Raw genomic sequence first — 22,829 nt, 5'->3', positions numbered from 1 at the left:
CTCCCTTAGCATGGGAGTGGTCCGGGGTTCGATTCCCCGCGAGTCCATTCCTTTTTTGTTTTTCTTGTATTTATTCATACCCAATCATTTGCATGTTATTTGCTTCTTTGTTGTCTGTTTATTTAGTTTATCGTAGTTTGATTCTATCCTCCCTTATATGGGGGTTCTTGGGCACGGTACGCGAAATCATGGAATACTAATGAGGACAATACAAACCGCTGATATTGAAGTATCATTAATCTTCCCAGTTAAAGTTGACCACAATGCGCCCCGCCACTTGTCCCTTGCGAAGCTTTTCCACAGCTTCGGGCATACGATTCACTGGATAGACTTCGCTGACCTGCTGTAACATCCCTCGTCGCGCAAAATCCAATGTCATGGCCACGTCCCTCCGGCTACCAACAAGGGTGCCTTTGATGGTGAGATTTTTGAAGACAAACGCACAGGGATCGGCACCTAGTGTCATTGATCCGATAGGAGGGAGACCGATGCACATCACGACGCTTCCAATCCGATCGCCAGTGAAAGAGATAGCATTTTTATATGCAGCCGGGGCTGTGACGAACACCCCGTGCGCACCGATGCCGTCCGCGATCTCAATCACAGCCTTAGTGGGATCGGCCACTTCTTTGAAATCCACAAAGGCCTCTGCGCCCATCTCCATGGCTAATTTCTGCTTGGAATCTCCTGTATCCACCACAACCGGACGCATTCCCATTGCCTTGGCTAGCTGAACACCTTGGATACCGACGCCGCCGCCGCCTCCAGGGAAAACAACCCATGCCCCCGCTCGAAGGTTTGACTCAATCAGAGATCGATAAACTGTGCTAGCACTGCACATCACAGGGGCGGCGACTTCATCGGAGACCCCATCGGGAATTGGTGACGCATAACGGGCTGGTGAGACCAAATATTGCTGATACGTGCCTGGTATCATGAGCTAACTTCTCAAACCGAGACCATTCACACTAAACTTACCTGCTACCATCAACCCAGTGTGAGTCGCCGCCTTACAGTACGTCTCCTTGTCATCCCAGCAATGACCGCACGAACCGCAGGTATCCATGATCGGTTTGATCCCGGCTCTATCGCCCACTTTAAATCTTGTCACGTTGGCTCCAATTTTAACCACAACACCGGCACCTTCATGACCTGGGGATCGAACGCCGAATGTGGACATGGGAGGGGCCCCTAAGTCGCCCTGCATCATATGAATGTCGGATGAGCACAGCCCGGTGTAGTTCAACTTGATCAAAATATCGTCTGGACCTATACAATGATATCATGTCAGACATGGATTGGAATGATAGAGGCTCTTCCCCTAACGTATTCAAACCTTACCTGGCTCTGGGACAGGCACCATTTGTACCTCGACATGAAAATCAGGCCCTTCATTGACCACGACTCCCGCTTTACAGTGGGTGGGAATTATGATCTGGGAATCACCCATGATTGAACCAATACTGATAGTATATAGTAGTTTCTCAAAAGCACAGAAGAAACTGTTAGTGAGCTCTGAGGCATATATGATATAGAAAAGGCAATAGTTAAATAGCCGAAGTGTCACCGAGGCAGAAATACGCGGAAACCATCCGTGGTGCCAACCCCTCATTTGACATTACACGTCAATAGCTTTGCACTCCGTATTTCCGAAGAGATGCGGGGACAGCTTGGCAATTGTCTAGCAAGGAGACATTACATTAGATTACAACGGCAATGTAAGTTGGGAAGAATGATTGTATGTTAGATCAACTCCTTATTCACAATGTACCACCGACTAAGCCATTGTAAAATCACCACCAAAAACTCCAATTTTGCAAAATATACTTCAAGACAGTAGAAGAAGAAAAGGCAAACAAATAAATGTGAAAACAAGAAACAAAGACGTACGAGACCAAAACATGAGGCAAGTCAATCCCAAATCAGCCACCCTGCAGACCCACCGATACCTATCATCACAAGCGCAGTGAGAATACCTGCGCCGGCCTTGTCAGCTGTGGTGATCGAGTAGGCCAGTGCGGGAGGAACCGTCTTAGGAGGCTTAGAACCAGCATTCGGGTTTCCCCTGCTCGTGCCACCGTCATCATCTGTGACAGGAGCCGATACACGAGTGATAAGGTTTGATTGAATCACTTCGAGGGCGGCCATCTGTTGACCGAAGTCTTTCGTCTTATCCCACTTCTGATCTGTCCATTTGAGACCACATGTCGTTCCCTTGGAGCCTCCTGTACAGGTTTTTGCAGCTGCTTGACCAGAAGCCCTCAATCGTTTTATGACCTTGTCATACGTGAAGGGAGCCATTTGGGTGGTTTGAGCCATCCAGCGTGCAAGATACCCTTTGAACGAACGCTGATCAACCATGCATGTGCTAACTGTCTCACAGGCTCGCTCGTACATCACGTCAGCCGGTTCATGAGCAAAAAAGACGCTTGAAGACTCGATAATCTTCTCGGTGCGTTCCTTCCATTTGGGTTCTTCGGTCTGTTGGAATGTTAGATTTTGTCGACACCGCTGAAGGCAGAGATTTCACTAACCAGATTGTACATATTGGCAGCACCAAGTAAGTAGACACCGGCATTATAAGTCCATTCAATCTGGTTGACGGGAGTGCAGTTGCTCAAGTCACTCGCTCCATCCCAGAAGCGATACTCGGGTGTCATGAATCCGACATCGGCGGTCCAGTCCCAGGCCTTTTCAGCCCATTCTGCGTACGTTTCGTTTTTGGTATACTTCGCCAGGCGGGAAGCAAGGTTGAAAAACCCGCCTGTGGAGATCGTGTTCTTGTAGTTATAGCCATTGTTCCAAGTAAATATCTGCCAGCGGAGACCTCCACCACAGGAAGACGGATCCCAGCGGGGAGCTTGAGTGTTGAACACAGCCTGGGCCATCTCAAGCCATTGCGGTTGATCCTCTGGCGGGTTGGGGAAGTTCCGCTCTGCGGCCGACATAGCAGCAAAGCCCCAAAATGCCTGATCATCATTGCCTTCTGTTTTGCTCTGATTGTTCGGCATGAATGCTTTGTTGTCCCCAGCCTGCCAAAGCATGCCCTGTATCGTGATGTCGTTCCAGGTATCGTCGCCCGTGTAAAACCAGTAGTCGATTAGGGCGTTGAACATCGCACCGGCTTCCCACCAGTAGTAGGGGTCGGGCAAATTTCCTGGATTGTCACCTGGGTTCATGCCGGTGTAGTATGTCATCATATTGGTTGCGACCTCCTTGGCAGCCTTTTTGATAGAGTCTTTGATCCTGATTAGTGTTTGCATACGGACAGAACCATAGAACACTTACCCCCATCATCCAGGTCCAGCTCTACTGCTTTCACAGTTGAAGTGCCCATCAGAGCGGCAGTCAGCAAACCCATCCATGAGGGCCGTGATGTGTGAGAAAACACGCGCATGGCGGCTGATATTTCAATCGGCCTGATAGCGAAGGTAATTGAACTACCCCCAGCAAAATGCTCAGCTTCAACCGCACACGGAAGCTGGCCGGATTGTCCGGTGATTGACCTCTGTCAATCTTGATGCCTTTGGATGTCCAAGAGGTCGACGAACACTGACGAAGATTGTGCGAAATATAGACTGGGGGAGATGATGATCCCCAGCAGTTTGTCAGTGAAGAATATGAAAAGATGGAGGAAATCACCACCCGACGTCAGAGTGTGCGAGACAGAACAGCGAGAGGGGGATGTGTGGATCGGATGGCCACATTCCAAGCACCCCAGGAGCGCTGGCATGGTAACAAGGCGTGGTCCTCAGACCATCCTCCGATAGGGGGAATCTGCAGGGTATCCTCGACATTTGGCTGCATCAAGAAATTCCATCAGGCTGTACTGATAACAGTCTCCGAAAATAGCTTGGGAGGTGACGGGAGTGCAACATTTGGCTCGTCATTTCCATGGATTCTGCATGGACGCTCCACGTTGGATCGGCATGGCATTCCAAAGCAGCTGTCAAAGGAATCAATCTGATCTGTGGAGAGAGATTGGCAAATCATAGATGGTCGGACGGAGCGAAGAGAGGGTGGAGCGTGTGGCCGCAAACGGGATGCAACAACACATTCCGTTGTAACCTGTATCCCTGGGCGTAGAGAAAGTACAATCATATTGTTAGAGTCTTAGAGGAAGTTGCAGGGGGTCAAATTCCAGGCATACCGCATCCCTGTGATGGGTTCAACAACCTTGAGCAGGGGAAGTCGCCAGAAAATTAGTAAGCTCGACTAAATGTCAATCATGAAGTGAATGATGTATATGATATCTATATGCCTATCCTGTTGATGAAGAGCACTTGGTTTTAGTCTGATTTCTACTGGAGCGATGGTTTTCATTTTAAAAAAAAGGGATTTATTAATGAGTATTTTAATTGAGTGTTTGAACCAGTAGTTCAACGGGTATTTCACGACTATGTCGCGACCATCACTCCTTTGCCTCAAGCACTTTTCTTTTCCCGCAAATAGCCCATAAAATGGTTACTAACTAGTCTAAACTAGTAATTAAGTACTTTAAGCCTTGGTTCCCCCTGCTTTTATTATTTTCTTCAATTACACTCGCTCAATGGGATATTCTCTCCGAGTTTAATGAGCCGGTTCGATATATTTTAGGTTCGCATGGATTTGAAATAGCTACATTGTAGGGGGCCACGAAGATAACTACCGTGACTTTTTGAGGCTCTTGCTGGGATGAGGGGAATAGGCCTAGCAATTCAGGCATAAATATTACCTAATACTTACATTAAGAGAGACAAACAGGACAAACAGGTACATCCAGATTTCCCCAGTCTCAATTATCACCGCTTCATTGGATGTCGAGGTCATCGACTTTCTGATCATCATGGATCAGACCCTGCCAAGGCCCTTAGTCACCCAAAATGGAAGTTCCTCCGGTCATCCCAGCGGAGAATCTCCATGTTTACCGAGTTTCCCGTGCTAACTAACGGAGCAAGTCGTTAGAGCGACCATGCAGACCAAATACCCCCCATACCACGGTCGTATTAACTCGTGAACTATGTGACACAATGTTGCTTTGTCTTGGGCAATAGCATTCATATAAGAGACCGTGTCACCCAGAGATACAGGCAGAATTATCTCCCAGATTGCAGCAAACCAAACAACTTTGGAGTATGTTGAAGCTTGTGGGTGCGCTTTTAATACCAATCGCCATCAGTGGCAGTGCCAATGCAGCAAATGTTGCCTCAGACCTCCTCGTCGCCTCTGCTGGCGACGTGGCTGCCATACCTGGATGGTACCTCCAGTCGGCGCTCAAGGTGCCGGACGACTTGTCCGCGTTGTCTTCACCGGGAGCAGACAGCTCTTCATGGTATCGGGTCAGTGGTCGTGGTACTGTAATGGCTGGTCTTCTGGAAAATGGGGTCTATAACGAAACGGAAATGTTTTATTCCGACAACATGGAGTCGATGAGCGATACTTCGTTCGAATCCCCGTGGATTTATCGAGAGGTGTTCAAAATGAGCCCATCCGAAGGACAGTATTTTACTTTGAAGACCCATGGAATCACGTCCAAGGCGGACATCTATTTGAACGGGATTCTCATTGCAACAAGTGACCAACAACAAGGATCCTACGGTGGCCTCCAGTACGACCTTACCGACCATATTCAAGAAGGCGACAATTGCATTCTTATTCGTGCCTTTCCAACTAATTATCTTCGTGACTTTGCCATGGGGTTCGTGGACTGGAACCCTTACCCAGCGGACAACGGCACGGGAGTCTGGCGAAACGTGGAGCTATCTCAGACCGGATCGGTTTCCATGTCTCCATTTCGTATACTGACTGATTTTACGAAACCCCCTACCGAGATTGTGAATGTCACGTTCCGAACTGAACTGTTCAACCATGAATCGGAAGCTCATCGTGTCATGGTAAACGGAACTGTTACATTACGAGATGGCTCCGCTGCAGCTCAGATCTGCGATACATTTGATTTGAAGCCAAATGAAAGAAAGACAGTTTCGATCAAAGCTTCGATTCGGAACCCTGATATTTGGTGGCCTGCTCGCTGGGGCGGGCAACCCTTGTATACAATCCAGGCAGATACAATCATCCAGGGACCTCGAGAACTGGTGTCAGACCGTTCCAGCAGTCAACGATTTGGGATCCGACATGTATCATCAAAGTTGAACGGGTTCAATGACACTGAATTCACCGTCAATGGAGAACCTTTCCAAGTCATTGGCGCCGGTTATGGACCAGATATCTTCATGAGATTTGATGAGGACAGAGTTGAGAAAATCTTTACTTACCTGCTGGACATGGGAATGAATACTGTTCGATTGGAGGGAAAGCAGGAGCACCCGGAACTATACGAACTAGCAGACCGCATGGGAGTGATGGTCTTGGCAGGATGGGAATGCTGTGATAAATGGGAAGGCTGGGAAGTACGTGACCGCAATCTCGTTTGAAAACCTAATTCACTGACAGTATGAGCTTAGTACAATGAGGATGCCGACGGCATCAAATGGGAGGATCCAGATTACCTCATTGCAAGAGCATCAATGTTACATGAGGCCGAAATGATGCAAGCTCATCCCTCGATGCTTGGATTTTTAGTGGGCTCAGACTATTGGCCAGATGATCAAGCTACAGAAGTATACCTAGATGCTCTTCAAGATATGGATTGGTCCAACCCAGTCATTGCATCGGCCAGCATGCGTGGTTATCCGGAGGCCCTAGGGCCTTCTGGAATGAAAATGAACGGTCCGTACGATTGGGTGCCACCGAATTATTGGTATGGTGACCAAGAAGGGGCAGCCTTTGGATTTGGATCTGAACTGGGCGCTGGAGTTGGAACCCCTGAGATGCGCAGCCTGAAGAAGTTCATGTCCGATGATGATCTGGAAACTCTGTGGACACAACCAGATGCAGATTTGTATCACATGTCTCGTTATGACTCTCACTTTTACGATCGGTCCATTTACAACAAGGCTCTTTACTCTCGTTACGGCAAACCAGTGAGCGTGGATGACTACGTTCTAAAAAGTCAAATGGCGGACTATGAGGCTACGCGGGCCCAATACGAAGCTTACTCAACGAGAAAAAATGCCACCCGACCCGCCACAGGTCTGATTTACTGGATGCTGAATAGTGCTTGGCCAAATCTGCACTGGCAGTTGTTCGACTACTACCTCAGTCCCATGGCAGCCTACTTCGGCACAAAAGTCGGTGCACGCATGGAACATGTTGCTTACGATTACGAAAGTCGGAATATTTGGCTCATCAACCACTCGGTCGAGAATGAAGGACAGCGACAGGTTTTGATAGATGTCATTGACACACATGGAAACAAGCTATCGGGCACCAAAGTCAACATCACTACGACCCCTCATTCAGCGAAGCCAGTGAGCTCAGTTGATGCAATCAACACAATCCAAGACGTTGCCTTCCTGCGCTTAATACTCTGTGATCCAAAGTCCGACCTGGTCATCAGTCGCAATGTCTACTGGGTCTCTCAAACTACAGATGTTTTAGATTGGTCAAAGTCTAACTTCTTCACCACCCCAGTCACAACGTTCGCAAATTATACGAAGCTTCAATCCCTACCAACAGCTAATATCAAGGTATTGCTGCGCCCCCAAAGGTCGACCTCCTCTACATATGGCTTAACTCAGGCAGAGGTCCAATTGGAAAATGAATCCGGGGTGCCGGCATTCTTCATTCGGTTGAATGCTATCCATGCATCCGAAAATGCAGAGGTAGCACCAGTCTACTGGTCTGATAATTATATCACCCTTTGGCCAAAAGAGAAGCTTCGCGTGACAGTTGCGTTTCAAGGGAATCTGCGACAGACTAATTGAAGTATCTGGTCAAAATACCGAAAAGATGACACTAAAGGGCGCGGATATGCAACAATAATGTAAAATTGAAGATTTTCGCTGAGATAAGATGGAGTTACCATGTTATGGTAACTCCAGCCTATAAATTGAACATTCAGCTGCGGCAAAAGGAAGTTAGTCGATATAAAGGCGTGAATGAAAATTTGCATCGCAACGCCATCGCAAATGTTACGTAGACCTTCAACTGGAGCGCGGATCAAAGACGGATAACACGCCAGTCGAAAAAGTCAAAGAAGAATACAGGACATAATACATATAAGTGATTGGAATGCGTGCCGCCCTGACCAAGTATGATCAAGAAGTCTCAGTAGTTGTCTGTAATAAACTCAAGACGTGTGGCATCTTTGATCCAGAATACTCAATCCCAAGAACAGTAGGACTTTTCAGATCCTCGGAGTAAAACATGTTAAGGCTCTGACCACTTGCGGTGCAGAACGAAGATGTTTTCCGAAGATCTGGAAAAGTCAAGAGCCCTTTCGCTGGTGTACTGTCCCACAGATAGTAAAGTGAGATACTTTGCAAAGCCAAAAAGCCCGTACTAAGCCTTTTCAAAAAGGATGTCCAATTGCTGCCTGGAGCCAGTGAGACATGGTATAGTGTCAGTGCACTCAAATTTTCACGAGCAATGCCGAGTAACTTATCAAGATCTGGAGCCCGCAGGCATGTTCGAAATAATGCAAGCTCGCGCAGCTTGGAGAAATTGGCACTCTCTGCGAGTTCGTGCATGAATTCAGAGGCCAGGTCATGCGAGCCAAGGTTCAAAAGAAGAGTCTGGAGGTTTGGAGCGCTGAGAACCAGCTCAAGCAAAAATCCAAAGTTGTCCAAGGTAAGGTACTGCTCCAAAGACAGCTTCTGCAAATTGCCCCAGACAAGTTTAAACTCCGGTTGACGGTAGAGAAGTTTCGGTAATCGGCGCATATCCATGATCAAGGTGCGCGAGTATTTGTTCGCGTATATGAGATGGAAGGATGAGACGGGCAGACGAGCATCGACGACCAGGGCAAAGAAAACCGCGACAGCATCAGTGATGGTGACATGACTCATGTCCGGATGGCCCTCTGGATATCGACAAAAGATAAAGAAAGATCGGCAATTAGTCAAATTTTGAATTAGGTTGTCGCGAAGAGACCGAATTGCCTCAACCTCCAAGGGCGCTGATAATGGACCCCATGGATGCCGTTCCCAAACTAGGCCGCGACCGACACCATTGTGAAGCATGAAAGCTAAACCGTGCACGTAAGAGCGTAGCTCAGAATTCTGAGAAAGGGAGTTTATACGACGTAGACTGTCATCAGACAGGTCGGTCTTGATAGATGAGAAGAAGCGCCGCGCAAAGTGATGAAAGGTCTTTTTCTGAATTTCACGACAGACCAAACGGAGGTCTAGCAAGGTATCTTCTTCAAGGAAGCTGGCGATCAACTCCACCAGTTCGACCGCCAGAGTAGGGAAAAGGCATGAACTTCTCATTTTGGGGTGATATGTGAAGAGTGGAGGAATCCAAGGTGGAGAAGGGAGCTACCCCGGATTCCCGAAACAGCCTGTCAGTGACGAGTGATTACCCCTCACTGTGGCGGAATCAGCCGGAATTGATATATATCTCATTTGTATGGAAATATTAAAGCTTTTGATGTGATGCTAGTTTTTGATAGGGTTGCTATTCCCGGGCGGTTTTAGTATCTACAGTAGGTCGTGATCGGACAACCAGAGTATGACTTGCTACAGTGGCAGTGGCAAAAATGCTATAGTCGTTCAATGCTCCATATCCTGTGCGAGCCGTTCCCCACATAGAGCGTCGATGCACCTGCGCTTGAGGAACATGTTCCATTTGGGTCGCATTAGTCTGGAGTTCCAAGCGTTGCCCAGTACCTGATCCCCACGAAAGCCGTTTCGGTGTGGTGTCAATAAAGATTCGGATCTAGCGCCTTAATAAAGCTAAGATAGTAATCCATGGTGATGTGCCCAATCTTTGCATTGGAGTTCGCATACGAGTACGTGGGCTCGTTGGTCTCCCCGATCCCGAAAATCGCCGGTAAATCAAAGACATGAGGAACTCCCATGCCATTTGCTAATCCAGGCAAGAAACTGAGGCTAAGTATTACCTCCAATTACATTGAGGATGATCACTTCTGCGGAACTATCTCAGGTAGGATCGAGAAAAGGGAAAAGTCATTAGTCACCAAAAGAATGCTCAACGAGCGAGATACGCAACTAGATGCCGCGGAAAACCCGTCTGGGCAACAATCGATTTGGAGGTGGTCCCCATATATATAACTTTTAATGGGGCACAAGCTTGCGACGTTGACGTTGTCGAACAGGTTGGATCTTGAACAGATTCATGAAAACCAGGATCCGACGTTCTTTACCGGTAAAGGAATTGCTATTGATATTGCGCGCCGCTTCGTGAGTGATATTGGTGATTGAGTCAGGAACGTAGGGAAATTTATCTCAATTGAGGAGTCCACGTAGACTCGTTGCGAGTGTGTGCGTTAGTACTGCCCAATTGCGTCCGAATACAGATCTGCCCGAAAATCTATCGACGCCCGTGATGTTTTACATGAAATCCTATGAATGAAATTCTCCCCGATGAATGTCCCAAGACAAGAGTATTTCCGTTGACCGCTGAGCATTTTGGCCGATACTCCGGAGGAAGCCACAAGACATTGTTGCCGCGAAGGGCTATCCACTGATCGTTCTCTATCCATATGTTGACAATTTCCCAAGTGGGATTGGAACCATGGTTTTTGAACCAGGATTGGATATCGACGGATCCCAGATTGTTACCCAGATAAGAGCCATCTTGGGAAAGCTTCAAGGTCGTGTTTAGTCGATTGACCCCCGAGATCTGCTGTAGAGCGGTGCCATTGGTGGGATTCCACAGAATGAGTGCCTCATCATTCGAGATAGATGCCAGCAGTCGCGAATCGGGGGAAAATGCCACAGACCGAACCCTGCTTGAATGGCCCTCGAGAACCTGCTGCAAGACGCCCGTGGAGGGATTCCAGACCCTGACGGTCTTATCATAGGAACCAGATGCTAGAAATTGACCATCGGGAGAGAACACCACTGCTCGAACTGACAATGAATGACCACGAAGAGTCTGTTGTACGACGCCTCTAACGGGGTCCCAGAGCCGGATTGTGGTATCGCGGGACCCTGACGCGAGTGTCCCACCATCAGGGGAGAATGAAACAGAATAAATCCAGTCTGAATGCCCCTCAAGAGTCTGATGTTGTTGAGTGCCCATGGCGGGATCCCAGAGCCTAGCTGTCATATCATAAGAGCCAGACGCTAGCAGTTGACCACAGGAGGAAAATACAACAGACAAAGCAGATCCCGAATGGCCGTCGAAAGTTCGGTGTAAAATTCCTGTGGTGGAATCCCAGAGCCTGACTGTCTTGTCCTTAGAAGCAGAGGCCAGCACTCGACCATCAGGCGAGAAGGCCACAGAATTAACCCGATCTGAATGACCTTCAAGGGTCTGCAGCAGGACACCGGTGGAAGGGTCCCAAGTCCTAATAGTCTTATCGTAGGAGGCAGACGCCAGAAGCCGACCGTCGGGCGAGAAGGCCACAGATTTTACCCAGTCTGAATGGCCCACAAAAGTACGCCGCAATAAACCGGTATTGGGATCCCAGAGTCCGATAGTTTCATCATCAGACCCAGACGCAAGGAAGCCGCCAGACGAGAATGCCACCGATTGGATTCGTCCAGAATGGCCCTGGAGAGTTTGTTGCAGGTTGCCTGAGGAGGGATCCCATAGCCTGACAGTCTCATCATCGGAGCCTGAAGCGAGTAGCTGACCATCGGGAGAAAATGCCACAGAATTTACCCAGTCCGAATGACCTTTGAAAGTCAGATGCAGGACCCCCGTGTCAGGATCCCAAATTTTAACTGTACCATCACTAGAGCCAGATGCGAGATAGCCACGAGACGAGAACGCTACAGAATGAACCCTACCGGAGTGGCCCTCGAGGCTCTGCTGTAGAGTGCCCGTGGATGAATCCCAAAGCCTGATGATCTCGTCACCACATCCGGACGCAAGACAACCATTGGATGCAAAAGCCACTGAATGTACCGAGCCTGAATGGCCTTCGAGTGTCTGTAGTTCTGCGCTCCAGGCTTCATCTACTTCTGGGAAAGTATGTATCCAATGAGGGATCTCCCTTTCAAATTGCCTTCGAAGGATTGATTCTTTGGGTGCAAATATGAGCCCTGAGCAATAGAGTTGAAGGGGTGCATCGTCAGCTATTGGCCCATTTTTCAGCAGAAACCGCCGAGCATCATGTAAAAACTCGGATAATTCCACATTTCTTTGAACCTAAAAAATTAGCATAGGTTATGTCTAAATAGACAATAGATACTTGATACTTACAGGTAGCAGTGACTGTAGTAGGTTGATGATCCCTATGATGTCTGAATTAAGCCCTAAAATGCTCAATACTTCCATCCAGTGTAGAAAATGCTGCTGGAGGAATGAATGGACATGTGAAAGTGAGTTTTCTGTTCCAGCAAGATATTCCTTGCATCGACTCAGATGATGGGCCCAAAAATGGCAGGAATATTGCATCTCTGGCGGGAAATACCGAGAAATGATCCGGCTGTCAATCGCCGTACGTTTCATGCCATAGCCTAACCCACACATATTCTGTTTCAGACCGCCACATATTTCAAGGCATCGTGCAGTTAGCCTCTGATGCACCTGCTCCTCATTGATCCAAAACGGTGTTTTATGTCTTGTCTCTGAGTCAAGAAGGAAATCTCGAAATGACAGATGAAACAGCCGCACCGGTTTAGTTAGATCACTGGGTATACTCAAAACTGAGTGTAGCGAGCTAAGCCTCCGATCAATTTGCTTCTCGGGGGTTCTTAGAAGTCTAGATAGCGAGGCAACCGAGAGTGGACTCTCAAGCGTCACGATTGCGCCAACTACTTCGTGGAATTCCCGAACCAGCTCTCTTTCCTGCTTCTTGCTCTGCCCTTCAAGAAGCCGATTCAGCACCGGAAGATACGTCTTGTCAAATTGAGACATGTCGTCAAATCGAGACGTGTCATCCAATTGGGATTCATCATTCTGATATGCAAGTAACTTTGCCAGGCTATCTTCTGGATCCCACTGAAGGTCTCCAAGAATACGGCACGCGGTAGCTGCGAAAATAAATAATGGAGCCGACATTCTCACAAGCGATTTGATAGCGGTGTCTTCAGGCCAATCGTTAGGTAGACCCCGGTCCATCCGTATCATTGAAAGTCGATGCTTCAAGAATAGGGATATGTCGTGCTGTACCACTGGCTCGGGAATCTCATGGAGAACCATATCTTGATGATCAAGACTTGGAATCTGTGAGATTCCTAGACGGATTGGCAGCTCAGGTCTGCTCGTTAAAAACACTCGGAGACGTAGAGTATTTGATTCTTGTAGGGTTGGCAACAATCGAAGAATGGCTCGTATGTCCTCATCCCGAGCACATTCGTCCAGTGCGTCAATCACAACGATTATAGCGGAATCCCGGAAATCAGTCAAAGGCCATAATTCAGAAAGCTCTAAGCTTAGAATAGGCTGAAGGATTAATCTGTAAAATTGCTCCTTCAAGGATTTACCTGCGATATCCGGTTCGTCGTCGAGTACTTTTTGGACCCCTGGGATCAACCGAGGAATGCGGACAACGAGCTGTCTTACGATTGTCGAAAAGAGCTTCATAGCATTTCCTCGGTCACCCTCACCTCTCTTGAAGAAGAAACTCGCCCCCAAAAGCTTCGCCTCCTTGAGCGATTTTGCCACTGTTCGGGAGATAGTCGATTTCCCTGTTCCAGCCATCCCATTTAACCAGAATATGCACTTGCTTTGCGGTGACCTAGCCCATTCTATAATCTGATGGAGGAGCTCGGTCCTGGTACCTGGCAGGCAGTCATCCTCATGTTGGTTTGTGTACGAGTCAAACTCGGCCCCATATGCGATCGGCAATTTGACGAGAACCGAGTTTTGGTCGACACGGTCCGCACTCCGAGCTAAACCAGTTAGGAGAGTGCTAAGTCAAAATAAGCTGTTGATTATTGAATAGTTTCAGTGACAAACATACGTCTGGTTAACTTGTAAAGATAAGGTGAAGGATGATTTGCATCTTTCGAGGTTTTGGATCAGTCTGTCCACCTCTGTGCGATTGAGAGGCCATTTAAAGGCTCGGATTCCAAATCTTCTCATGAAATCTTTCCCTTTCCCTGGATCAACACTCTTCTTTAGGGACCCGAGGTCTGAGAGACAGTTGGCAATGCTCCTGACTAGCGAGGAGGAAATGGTGAGCGTTGTTCCGTCACGACCTTCGAGATATTCTCTGATTTTCTCAACAGTCGATTCAAGGTCCGCGACCGTCCGTTTTAACGCAATGATGTCATCTCGTGCGTGCTTCACCTCTTGGAGGTAGCCACCGCATATTTTCACAATACTCCCCGCGAGTTGAATGATTCCAATAACGCTGGCTGCCGCCGAAATTCCTTCCATACCTGAATAACAGACAGAATCCCTAGCGCTCCATAATGGTAGAGACAATAAAAAGAGGGAGTCTAATAACAGGGGAATTCAGAGGCGATGCTGCAGAGGTGAGGCTTCAAGTGGTGAGAGGGGCAGCGCCGGAAATGAGAAGAAGGCGGTGGTTAGGCACGCATTCCTATTGGCGTGATTTGCTGATGATTTGCTGACAGCAGAGCCCAATGAACTATCCGTGTTCATTGTGATTAGAAAGAGATGAAACTGCTAGCTTGGTCGCCTGAAGAGAGGGTATGTTAGTAGAGTAACTTATTTGAAAGCGAGGTTCTGATTATCCTAGTCCTCGATTCTGGTTCGATGGTCGGCCCGCACCGAACTACCGTCTCTCTTGCCCCTCGCTTCTGGCCACATCAACCTCAAGGTCGACGGCACGACAGGGACCGTCATAGTGCCTCAGATAACACCTTCCCAGCCTGGCTGATCCGTGGTTTGATCAGCAGTATATCTCTGACGACCTCGCAGGTGGCTGAAGCTGCTGTTGCAGCAAGAGTTCCCGCCACCAGGTGACCTAACAAGCCTCGACATTAGGGAAGTAACCCCGTTTTGATTTCAGGCTCCTCGTTCGTTCACTCGTAGAGGGAGGATTGATACCTACTTTTACTTGCCGCTCATACTTATCAATGATTGCATAACCCAGCATTGTGTATTTACTCTTCTTGTGAAGATATGCTGTCAGTATCGAGTTGTAAGGGTTTATGAGATTCAGTTAGCAATAGGACTATTATCTGTAAACTACATAGTCTCTCATCATGTGATTTGATTTTACAACACATTTCGAGAGTTTGAAACAGACTCATCCAAATACAGACTAGCGTGTTCAGAGTCGAGTTTGGGAAAGAATCAAAGAGAGCAAAGTGGTGAAACTGATTTCGAACGTGTCTGTATACTCCTATGGAACTGGATATTAGGTACAACATCTCCGAGGTATCCGATTGAAATAGTATCGAAATAGGAAATATAGAGCTTTGGGCACTTACCTAGATATATTCCTCACACTGAAGTTCAACCGCAATGATCAAGTGGGGTGTGGATCTGATAATCCCGGTCCCGGAAAATAGTGGATTCGCCCATAAATTATCGTGTCGTGTCCTTTGGGGTTGAACTCATACATATATTCATCATGTCTTGTGAAGCTTGTCGTACTATTCCCCCTGTTACCGTGCAGGGGTATTCCCCAAAGGGTCATTATGAGACTATTGCGGGCCTCAAAACATGTGAGTCTCCAGCTTATCTACGCATGCAATAATTGACTGTTTGTGATGAGATGTGACTGGAAATACGGACGGAAAGATGGGCATAGTCGACCTCTATGATGTCTTTGGGCTCGCCAGCCAGACCCTTCAGGGTGCTGACCTTCTCGCCGTGCGCCTCAACGCTGTGGTGTTGGTTCCTGATTTCTTCGAGGGCGATGCGCTCAAGCCGGAGTATGTTCCGGCCGATACCGAGGAAAAGAAACAGATAATTGCAGAATTTATGGCACATAAAGCGTCATTCTCGCGAAATGCGACGGTCCTTTTGGAGGCAATCCCAGAATACAAGTCTCGGTTCCCTTCTGTGGGGAAATGGGGTGCCTTTGGTCTTTGCTGGGGCGGAAAGGTACGGCCTGAAATTGACGAACGCTTGGAATGGAAATTTTGTTAATCACGCTCGTTTACAGGTCACAGTATTAGCCTCAGGTGCCAACAGTCCTTTTGCTGCCTCGGGACAGGTGCATCCAGGGTATGTAATTTGCCTCTTGTTTTCACACTTTCACATTCGACAAGCAGTTGACGAGATTGATGAGTAACAGACGCATGGATGTGGCTGATGCTGCCCCCTTTCCATTCCCCACATTGTTTTGGCATCGAAAGACGAGCCTGCTGATGCAGTCGCTGGCTACGCCCGAGTGATCGAAAGCAATGAGTCAGGTGGACATGTTGAGACATACACTAGCATGTGGCACGGATGGATGGGTGCTCGTGCGGACTTGGATGGAGAGGAGAGTCGAGCTGAGTACACACGAGGGTGAGAGACTTTGATCTTCACATTGATATTCAACTGATTGCTAACAGTCTTCCAGGTATTCTCAATTAACTGACTTTTTTGAGAAGAACCTTCGGTAGATGTGACGTGGTGATTGCGCTTGTAATATTGGAAGCATGGGAACTATTGTAATCTCAACTCAGGCATTGTCCAATAGTGCAAGTATTTCCCAAGGAAGAATCTTATTGCGAATGTGGCATTGTTTCCATATCCATAAATAATCCAGTAAAGTTACAGCAGGACTACAATGCGACACCTGCAAGTGAAATATGATCTGAGACATGATATTGCAAAAGCCAGGTCAAGCCTGGCCATATGCTCGTATGTATGAAATGCACTTAAAATGAAGATAGACCTTGAGATTGATAGCTTAGGCATTAATCGGGCATTTTTAAGCCCAGCGCGAGCTCTCTATATGGCGGCCCACTTCTATCCCGGTACTGGTCCGTCCCCGGCACAAAAAAGCCCATTGGGCTTGATATAAAAACATATAGTCAGTATCGAATTTGAAACAAGTGCTCTATCTTCGATCATGCAAGAGGGTGGTGTAACGGAGAAGCGACCGCCCCTGGTGTCCAACGAGGGCAATACTGAGAACAACACCTCTCAACCCATCCAGCCAGACTCAGGAGTTGACTTGGAGGTTCAAACGGAAAATGGATCCTTACCTCCATACAGCATTCTTCCAAATGGCGGAAAGGCTTTTGTGATTGTGGCGGGCTCATTTGCGGCCCTCATTTCACCACTTTCGAGCAGCATCTACCTACCCGCACTTGACTCTCTCTCCAGGGATATGAATGTCTCTGTTTCACTGATCAACCTAACTATCACCACATATTTGGTAATTCAAGTCATCACGTGCAACAATATTGTGACTGACCGATTATAGATTTTTCAAGGACTTGCACCCTCATTTATCGGCAGTTTTTCAGACATCCATGGTCGACGTCCCGCATACATCATCTCCTTTACAATATACCTTGGAGCCAATATTGGCCTTGCATTACAGAACAACTATGTCGCTCTGATGATTTTGCGTTGCATTCAATCCTCGGGCAGTAGTGGGACTGTTGCATTGGGCAGTGCTGTCATGGCCGATCTTTCGACTCGTGCAGAGAGAGGAAAATATATTGGATACGCAGGCATTGGTCTCGCGCTGGGACCGACACTGGGCCCTGTCATAGGCGGACTTTTGGATCATTATTTGGGATGGAGGTCGATCTTTTGGTTCCTGGTCATTCTGTCGGGTGTTTGCTTTGTTGTGATTCTTATTGCTTTCCCCGAGACATGTCGAGCTGTCGTGGGAAATGGATCTGTACCACCGGCGTCATGGAATCGCCCGCTTTGGGCGTTTTGTGTACGGCGCTCTCAATTTTGCGATGAACAGCGAGCCGCCGACTACACCACCATTCAGCAACTGAAGCGGCGTCCCAACCCAATATCGGCTCTTTTTCTAGCCACACAAAAAGGGACAGGCTTGGTCCTCATGTACGGTGCACTGTTATATGCAGGCTATATGGCCGTGATCAGCACCCTGTCGACTCAGTTGACCAGTCGCTTTGGATTCAACTCCATCCAAGTCGGATTGTGCTATCTCCCCATGGGCATGGGTAGTATCAGCTCTCGCTGGTTAGTTGGCCGATTGTTGGACTGGAACTTCCACCGTGAAGCACGGCTTCAAGGTATGACTATCCAGAAAAATCGACAGCAGGAGATTGAAAACTTCAACATTGAACGAGCTAGACTAGCAATAACGATCCCGTTAATCTATTTAGCCAGTCTCTGCATTATAGCCTACGGCTGGGTGATGCAGTATCGAACTGCTCTATCTGGCCCTCTCGTGATGTTGTTTTTCACTGGTCTTACGACTACAAGTGCATTCAGCACACTGAGCATACTGGTTGTAGACATCCACTACCAAAGCGCGGCAACTACCGCGGCAGCTAGTAATCTCTTTCGCTGCTTGCTGGGTGCTGGGGCAACAGCAGTGGCATCACCTCTCATAGGGGCAATCGGCATTGGGTGGACAGCAACGTTTATTGCTGGTCTTTGGGCGCTTGGAAGCCCCGCTTTGTGGATTGTTTTCCAGCAGGGATATCGTTGGAGACAGAAACTTGCCAACAAGGAGCAGCGAAAGCTTGACCAATCCACCCCGTAAGTGGCTTTCTCTCTCTCTCTCTCTCTCTCTCTTTTTTTTTTTTTTTTTTTTTTTTTTCAATAGCAATAGATGTTAGATTGTGCCTGTGGAAGTGTATGCCCCAAGTTAATCAAAATCTCCAGATAATGTTGATTAGAACCTCTTGTCTCCTAGAATTTCTTTACTTGACCATATGCGGTACTCCATACGTGTACATGTGCTGTATGTGGCGATAAAGTTTGTATTCCATATTAGTTGCGGGGATGCCTGACTGTCAAGATGACATGCGACGGAGTCATCATACATGTATGACCGCTTTACAGGGATATCGAAAGACCTCCAAGGTACATGAATCTAGAAGGAACGCCCCGGAGTGAAATGTTCAATAGACGCTGATACTCGGCGCCAAAATCTCTGCCAACAGTAAAGAAAACCAGACTAAAGCAATGATCAGAACTTGGGAAAAGGAAAAAAACTGAAGATAGGGCAGGAGGATCAGATTTGACCGGGATCCGTTATATGCCTGATCGACAATCAAAGAATTGCCGATATACACGATCAACACGACACTAAAAGCTTGATTGAGCTTGGCGGACTCCACTACTCGTTCGTCGCGCGATTCCGAAAAGTGCAATCTTGAAACCCCACAATGAAAGAGTTGACGACGCTAGCGCAGAGGATTACGCACGCCCCTGACGCTATATTTAACTCGCCATGCGTAGTTAGGAAAATGGATCTACCTGGGATTTCTGGCCTATTTGATTGTTTTTTCTTTTCTTTTCTCGCCAGGCTCCTTGTTCACAATTGTCTTCTCTTTTACTCCTATGGACCTCTTCTGATTGGTCAATTGCTTTTATATGGGTTATATATCATTTTCACAAAATGTATTGGTTTAGGGGTTTCCCTTGTCGGGGTTTTCTCGCCACTCTGTTACTGTCTAATATGGCGCATGCTATCGATTTCGACATCAGCGATGAACGTACGTCGACCTGGGCATCTGCGGCGATATCATGCAGAGAACGAGCTGACCTTTCGATTTATTAGAGTCTATCAAAGACGCGGCGAGTACTTCGGCTTATTCAATGATGACCTGGTATTATGGCAATGAAACCGGTCAGATTCCCGGAGCATTTCCCGATAAATGGTGGGAGGGATCTGCTCTCTTTCTTGCACTCCTACAATACTGGCACTTCACCGGCGACACTACCTATAACTCGGAACTTAGTATTGGTCTGCAATGGCAATCAGGCGATGACGGAGACTATATGCCAAGCAACTACAGCTCTTACCTGGTGAGGAATCCTAGATCAATGGAGCGTTATAAGTGTCTAATACGCTTTCAAGGGAAACGACGATCAAATGTTTTGGGGCCTTGCAGCTATGACAGCTGCCGAGTACGGATTTCCGGATCGCTCAACTGGATTCTCTTGGCTTTCACTGGCACAGGGTGTATTCAATACCCAGGTCAAAAGATGGGATACGTCCTCATGTGGGGGTGGATTGCGCTGGCAAATTTGGCCATACCAGAGTGGCTATGGAATGAAAAATTCTATTTCCAATGGTGGCTTATTCCAATTATCTGCACGCTTAGCTCGATATACCGGGGATGCGATTTATCTCCAGTGGGCTAACAAGATTTGGGATTGGTCGGTCTCATCACCTCTCTTGAGTAACACGACATGGAACGTCGCCGATTCCACTAACGTCAACGATGATTGTGCAACCCAGGGCAATGCTCAGTGGACATATAACTACGGCACGTACTTAGCGGGCGCGGCTTATATGTATAACTATGTGAGAAATTCCTCTATCTATTGGAATCCATCCCTATGATCTTCTATCTCCATAGATTCGATATTCTTATCAAATCTTTTTTACTGATTCAAACTTTTCCACAGACAAGCGGAACCGCACAAGATCAATGGCAGACAGCCGTCAATGGGCTTTTAAACAAAACCTTCGAAACATTCTTCCTCACAGGCAATATCATTGAAGACTTCAACTGCGAGCCCTCGGAGACCTGCAACGACAATGAAATTCTGTTCAAAGGACTCACTTCCTCGTGGCTAGCGTTGACTGCTGTGCTAGTCCCGTCAACGTTTGACAGTATTTTAGCAAGGCTGCAAACCTCCGGTGCAGCCGCCGCGGCATCCTGCACTGGCCATAACAATGGTACCTGTGGTGTTAGGTGGTATAAGTCAGAATACGATGGTTGGCTTGGAATGGAAGAAGAAATCAGCGCCACAAACGTATTTCTTGCCAACATGATTAATTTCAATAAGACGGCCCCGGTCACTTCGACAACTGGTGGAAACAGCACCAGTAATCCTACGGCTGGTGAAGACGACAGTGATGCGTCGAGTGGAAAGACAACAGTCATCACAACGGGTGACCGGGCAGGTGCTGGCATACTTACTGCTGTCTTCGTGGCTGGTTGGATTGGCCTGATGGGCTTCATGGTAGTCGGTGGCTAATACTGCGGGCGTATATGCATCTATATTTGTGGAGTTCAGGCTACTTGGCGTTTAACGGATATACACTATGCTTTTCATTCAAGACTTGATCGTCCTATCATAGTGGATTAAAGCTCATTCATTGGAATAGGGGTTCACTGCAAGAAACAGAGTGTCCAAATATAATTTCTTCTGAAACTCGCAGAAGCTCACGGATTGATCACGTATAGTCTCAACTTTGCATGCTTTAGAATTCGATAGGCTACTACTGAGGCAAGGTAAAAATAGGCCGACTACAATGCAATGATCCCAAATGGTGTTGTATTCGACTGATGATATGTGGCTCTATGGGAAGACATCGGATTGAATCTGGGATACCTTTGGGGATATTGGCTAGTTCCCATAGTGGGGAGGAGTGGCCAGCTTATCGATTCTCCAGAGAATCACCTCCGAGGGAGGAGGATGAGAGTCCATAATGCATATGTGTTTATAAAATCCAAGCAATAACGGACTGAATAATGAGCGAAAAATTTTAGGATTGGAGAAGCGGGCATTGGAAGAAAATATGTGGCTATGACTATACCTGGGCAGCATTGGTTGATCCCCTCGTAGGACTAGAGAGAGATGACAAGGAGCAAAGCAAATGCTTTGTATCTTTACCTACCGTAGGGATATTGTTTTGATCACAGCCAATGGTCACGGATAATAGCAGTCGCGATCTTCGGAATCAGGTGGCCACCGAGGAGAGTCGGGTTTATCGTGACGGCTTCAGGTACCGCTCCGACAGGTCAGGAGCATAGGGGACAGGCGATATTTGATTTATGAAAGAATCGAACAGAAATTCTCATGCATGGCAGTCGTACAACCAACTGCATGCTGCAAGGGATGTGAAACAAGAAGATTTCAATTTATCCAATATATTTTGTAAGATCTCTCGCAGGCATTGGTGCGGTAAGCGACCTATACCACGCTCTGCTACACAAGTAAAAGTGATATGTACAGCAATCTCCCAAGGACTGCCTAGTAGCCAACTTGGTCGGCGGACACGTCCTCAATGTGCTGGCGAGCCTGGTACTTGGCCTTCTCCCGGTCAATGAAATCCAGACCCCTGGACTCGACCTCGCGATCGATAAAGGCGCCGGCAAATCCAGCCATGATCTCTTTGGCCTTCTCGTGGCTCTGCGGCTGGCCTGTAAGAAAAAAAAAATCAGAATCCTGTCTCATGGGTCCTTGCACGGCCGCAGGATTATTCATATGCGTACCGTTTCTGTCGCAGTGCTCCTCGTAAGCCTTGGCTGCCTCGTAGCTTGCAGCACCGGCGATCAGCTCATGGACGAAGGAAGGATCGTGCTCCTGGGGCTCAGAGTTGTTCCACTGCTGGTGGTAGTCCTGCTGCGGGGAATCGTCTAGATAAAGTAGCCAAGCCTTTAGTGACAGTCTTGGCAAGGGATGATCGTAATACAATGTACACCCAAAGGAATAAAACATAAATTCATCACTCACCACTGAACCAGCCCATTGTGAAGATATTGTAGAAGGTAGAAGTAGGTGAGAATACGATGTAGACTTGATGGAAAAGGGGAAGAAGAAAAGGGAAGAAGAGGGGTACACAGGTATATATATAACGCACGAATAGTCCAATTTGTCCCTAAGCGGGGTCTCAAACTTACAGTGGGTCAGACAGGAGAGAACGGCAAATGAAACCCTTGAAATAGGGGATACTCAGTGATTAAGCCTGTCAAAAACACGTAAAAAACCGTGGAATTTCGTGGCTTCTCACTAATGTACTCTATAACGGACTTCGCTGATAAAAACACCTCTGTTCTGAGTTG

General features: G+C 47.5%; 9 protein-coding genes across 9 annotated transcripts; 4 read left to right on the top strand and 5 right to left on the bottom strand.

The window, feature by feature from the left end:
* Positions 1 to 235: 235 nt before the first annotated feature.
* N7446_012747 (zinc-dependent alcohol dehydrogenase) lies at positions 236 to 1,450 on the bottom strand (the record flags this gene model as incomplete). The annotated part of the gene is made up of 3 exons (XM_058521489.1): positions 236 to 927; positions 979 to 1,269; positions 1,342 to 1,450. The coding sequence occupies 3 exons, from the start codon at positions 1,448 to 1,450 to the stop codon at positions 236 to 238; spliced, it is 1,092 nt and encodes a 363-aa protein (XP_058364966.1).
* A 461-nt stretch (positions 1,451 to 1,911) lies between these two features.
* Positions 1,912 to 3,397, bottom strand: N7446_012746 (glycoside hydrolase family 76 protein; the record flags this gene model as incomplete). The annotated part of the gene is made up of 3 exons (XM_058521488.1): positions 1,912 to 2,481; positions 2,535 to 3,238; positions 3,289 to 3,397. The coding sequence occupies 3 exons, from the start codon at positions 3,395 to 3,397 to the stop codon at positions 1,912 to 1,914; spliced, it is 1,383 nt and encodes a 460-aa protein (XP_058364965.1).
* Positions 3,398 to 5,114: 1,717 nt separating this feature from the next.
* On the top strand, positions 5,115 to 7,805 carry N7446_012745 (putative glycosyl hydrolase; the record flags this gene model as incomplete). The annotated part of the gene is made up of 2 exons (XM_058521487.1): positions 5,115 to 6,389; positions 6,444 to 7,805. 2 exons carry the CDS (start codon positions 5,115 to 5,117, stop codon positions 7,803 to 7,805), a joined length of 2,637 nt encoding a protein of 878 aa, XP_058364964.1.
* A 333-nt stretch (positions 7,806 to 8,138) lies between these two features.
* N7446_012744 (uncharacterized protein) lies at positions 8,139 to 9,311 on the bottom strand (the record flags this gene model as incomplete). Its single annotated transcript, XM_058521486.1, has 1 exon — positions 8,139 to 9,311. The coding sequence occupies one exon, from the start codon at positions 9,309 to 9,311 to the stop codon at positions 8,139 to 8,141; it is 1,173 nt and encodes a 390-aa protein (XP_058364963.1).
* A 1,063-nt stretch (positions 9,312 to 10,374) lies between these two features.
* N7446_012743 (NACHT and WD40 domain protein) lies at positions 10,375 to 14,354 on the bottom strand (the record flags this gene model as incomplete). Its single annotated transcript, XM_058521485.1, has 3 exons — positions 13,922 to 14,354; positions 12,217 to 13,870; positions 10,375 to 12,162 (listed from the first exon to the last, which is right to left on the bottom strand). Exons 1-3 carry the CDS (start codon positions 14,338 to 14,340, stop codon positions 10,375 to 10,377), a joined length of 3,861 nt encoding a protein of 1,286 aa, XP_058364962.1. The 5' UTR covers positions 14,341 to 14,354.
* Positions 14,355 to 15,505: 1,151 nt separating this feature from the next.
* Positions 15,506 to 16,274, top strand: N7446_012742 (uncharacterized protein; the record flags this gene model as incomplete). Its single annotated transcript, XM_058521484.1, has 4 exons — positions 15,506 to 15,599; positions 15,650 to 15,981; positions 16,043 to 16,104; positions 16,175 to 16,274. The coding sequence occupies 4 exons, from the start codon at positions 15,506 to 15,508 to the stop codon at positions 16,272 to 16,274; spliced, it is 588 nt and encodes a 195-aa protein (XP_058364961.1).
* A 665-nt stretch (positions 16,275 to 16,939) lies between these two features.
* Positions 16,940 to 18,565, top strand: N7446_012741 (uncharacterized protein; the record flags this gene model as incomplete). Its single annotated transcript, XM_058521483.1, has 2 exons — positions 16,940 to 17,248; positions 17,297 to 18,565. The coding sequence occupies 2 exons, from the start codon at positions 16,940 to 16,942 to the stop codon at positions 18,563 to 18,565; spliced, it is 1,578 nt and encodes a 525-aa protein (XP_058364960.1).
* A 921-nt stretch (positions 18,566 to 19,486) lies between these two features.
* Positions 19,487 to 21,018, top strand: N7446_012740 (glycoside hydrolase family 76 protein; the record flags this gene model as incomplete). The annotated part of the gene is made up of 4 exons (XM_058521482.1): positions 19,487 to 19,523; positions 19,589 to 19,836; positions 19,889 to 20,338; positions 20,443 to 21,018. The coding sequence occupies 4 exons, from the start codon at positions 19,487 to 19,489 to the stop codon at positions 21,016 to 21,018; spliced, it is 1,311 nt and encodes a 436-aa protein (XP_058364959.1).
* Positions 21,019 to 22,017: 999 nt separating this feature from the next.
* Positions 22,018 to 22,516, bottom strand: N7446_012739 (DUF3759 domain-containing protein; the record flags this gene model as incomplete). The annotated part of the gene is made up of 3 exons (XM_058521481.1): positions 22,018 to 22,187; positions 22,260 to 22,403; positions 22,501 to 22,516. The coding sequence occupies 3 exons, from the start codon at positions 22,514 to 22,516 to the stop codon at positions 22,018 to 22,020; spliced, it is 330 nt and encodes a 109-aa protein (XP_058364958.1).
* Positions 22,517 to 22,829: the final 313 nt, after the last annotated feature.

Source organism: Penicillium canescens, assembly GCF_028828765.1.
Source record: "Penicillium canescens strain IBT 15451 chromosome Unknown utg000011l_segment0_segment0, whole genome shotgun sequence".
Classification (NCBI taxonomy): domain Eukaryota; kingdom Fungi; phylum Ascomycota; class Eurotiomycetes; order Eurotiales; family Aspergillaceae; genus Penicillium; species Penicillium canescens.
Note: the sequence above shows the minus strand (reverse complement) of the source record. Positions and strands in the feature narration are given on the sequence as shown.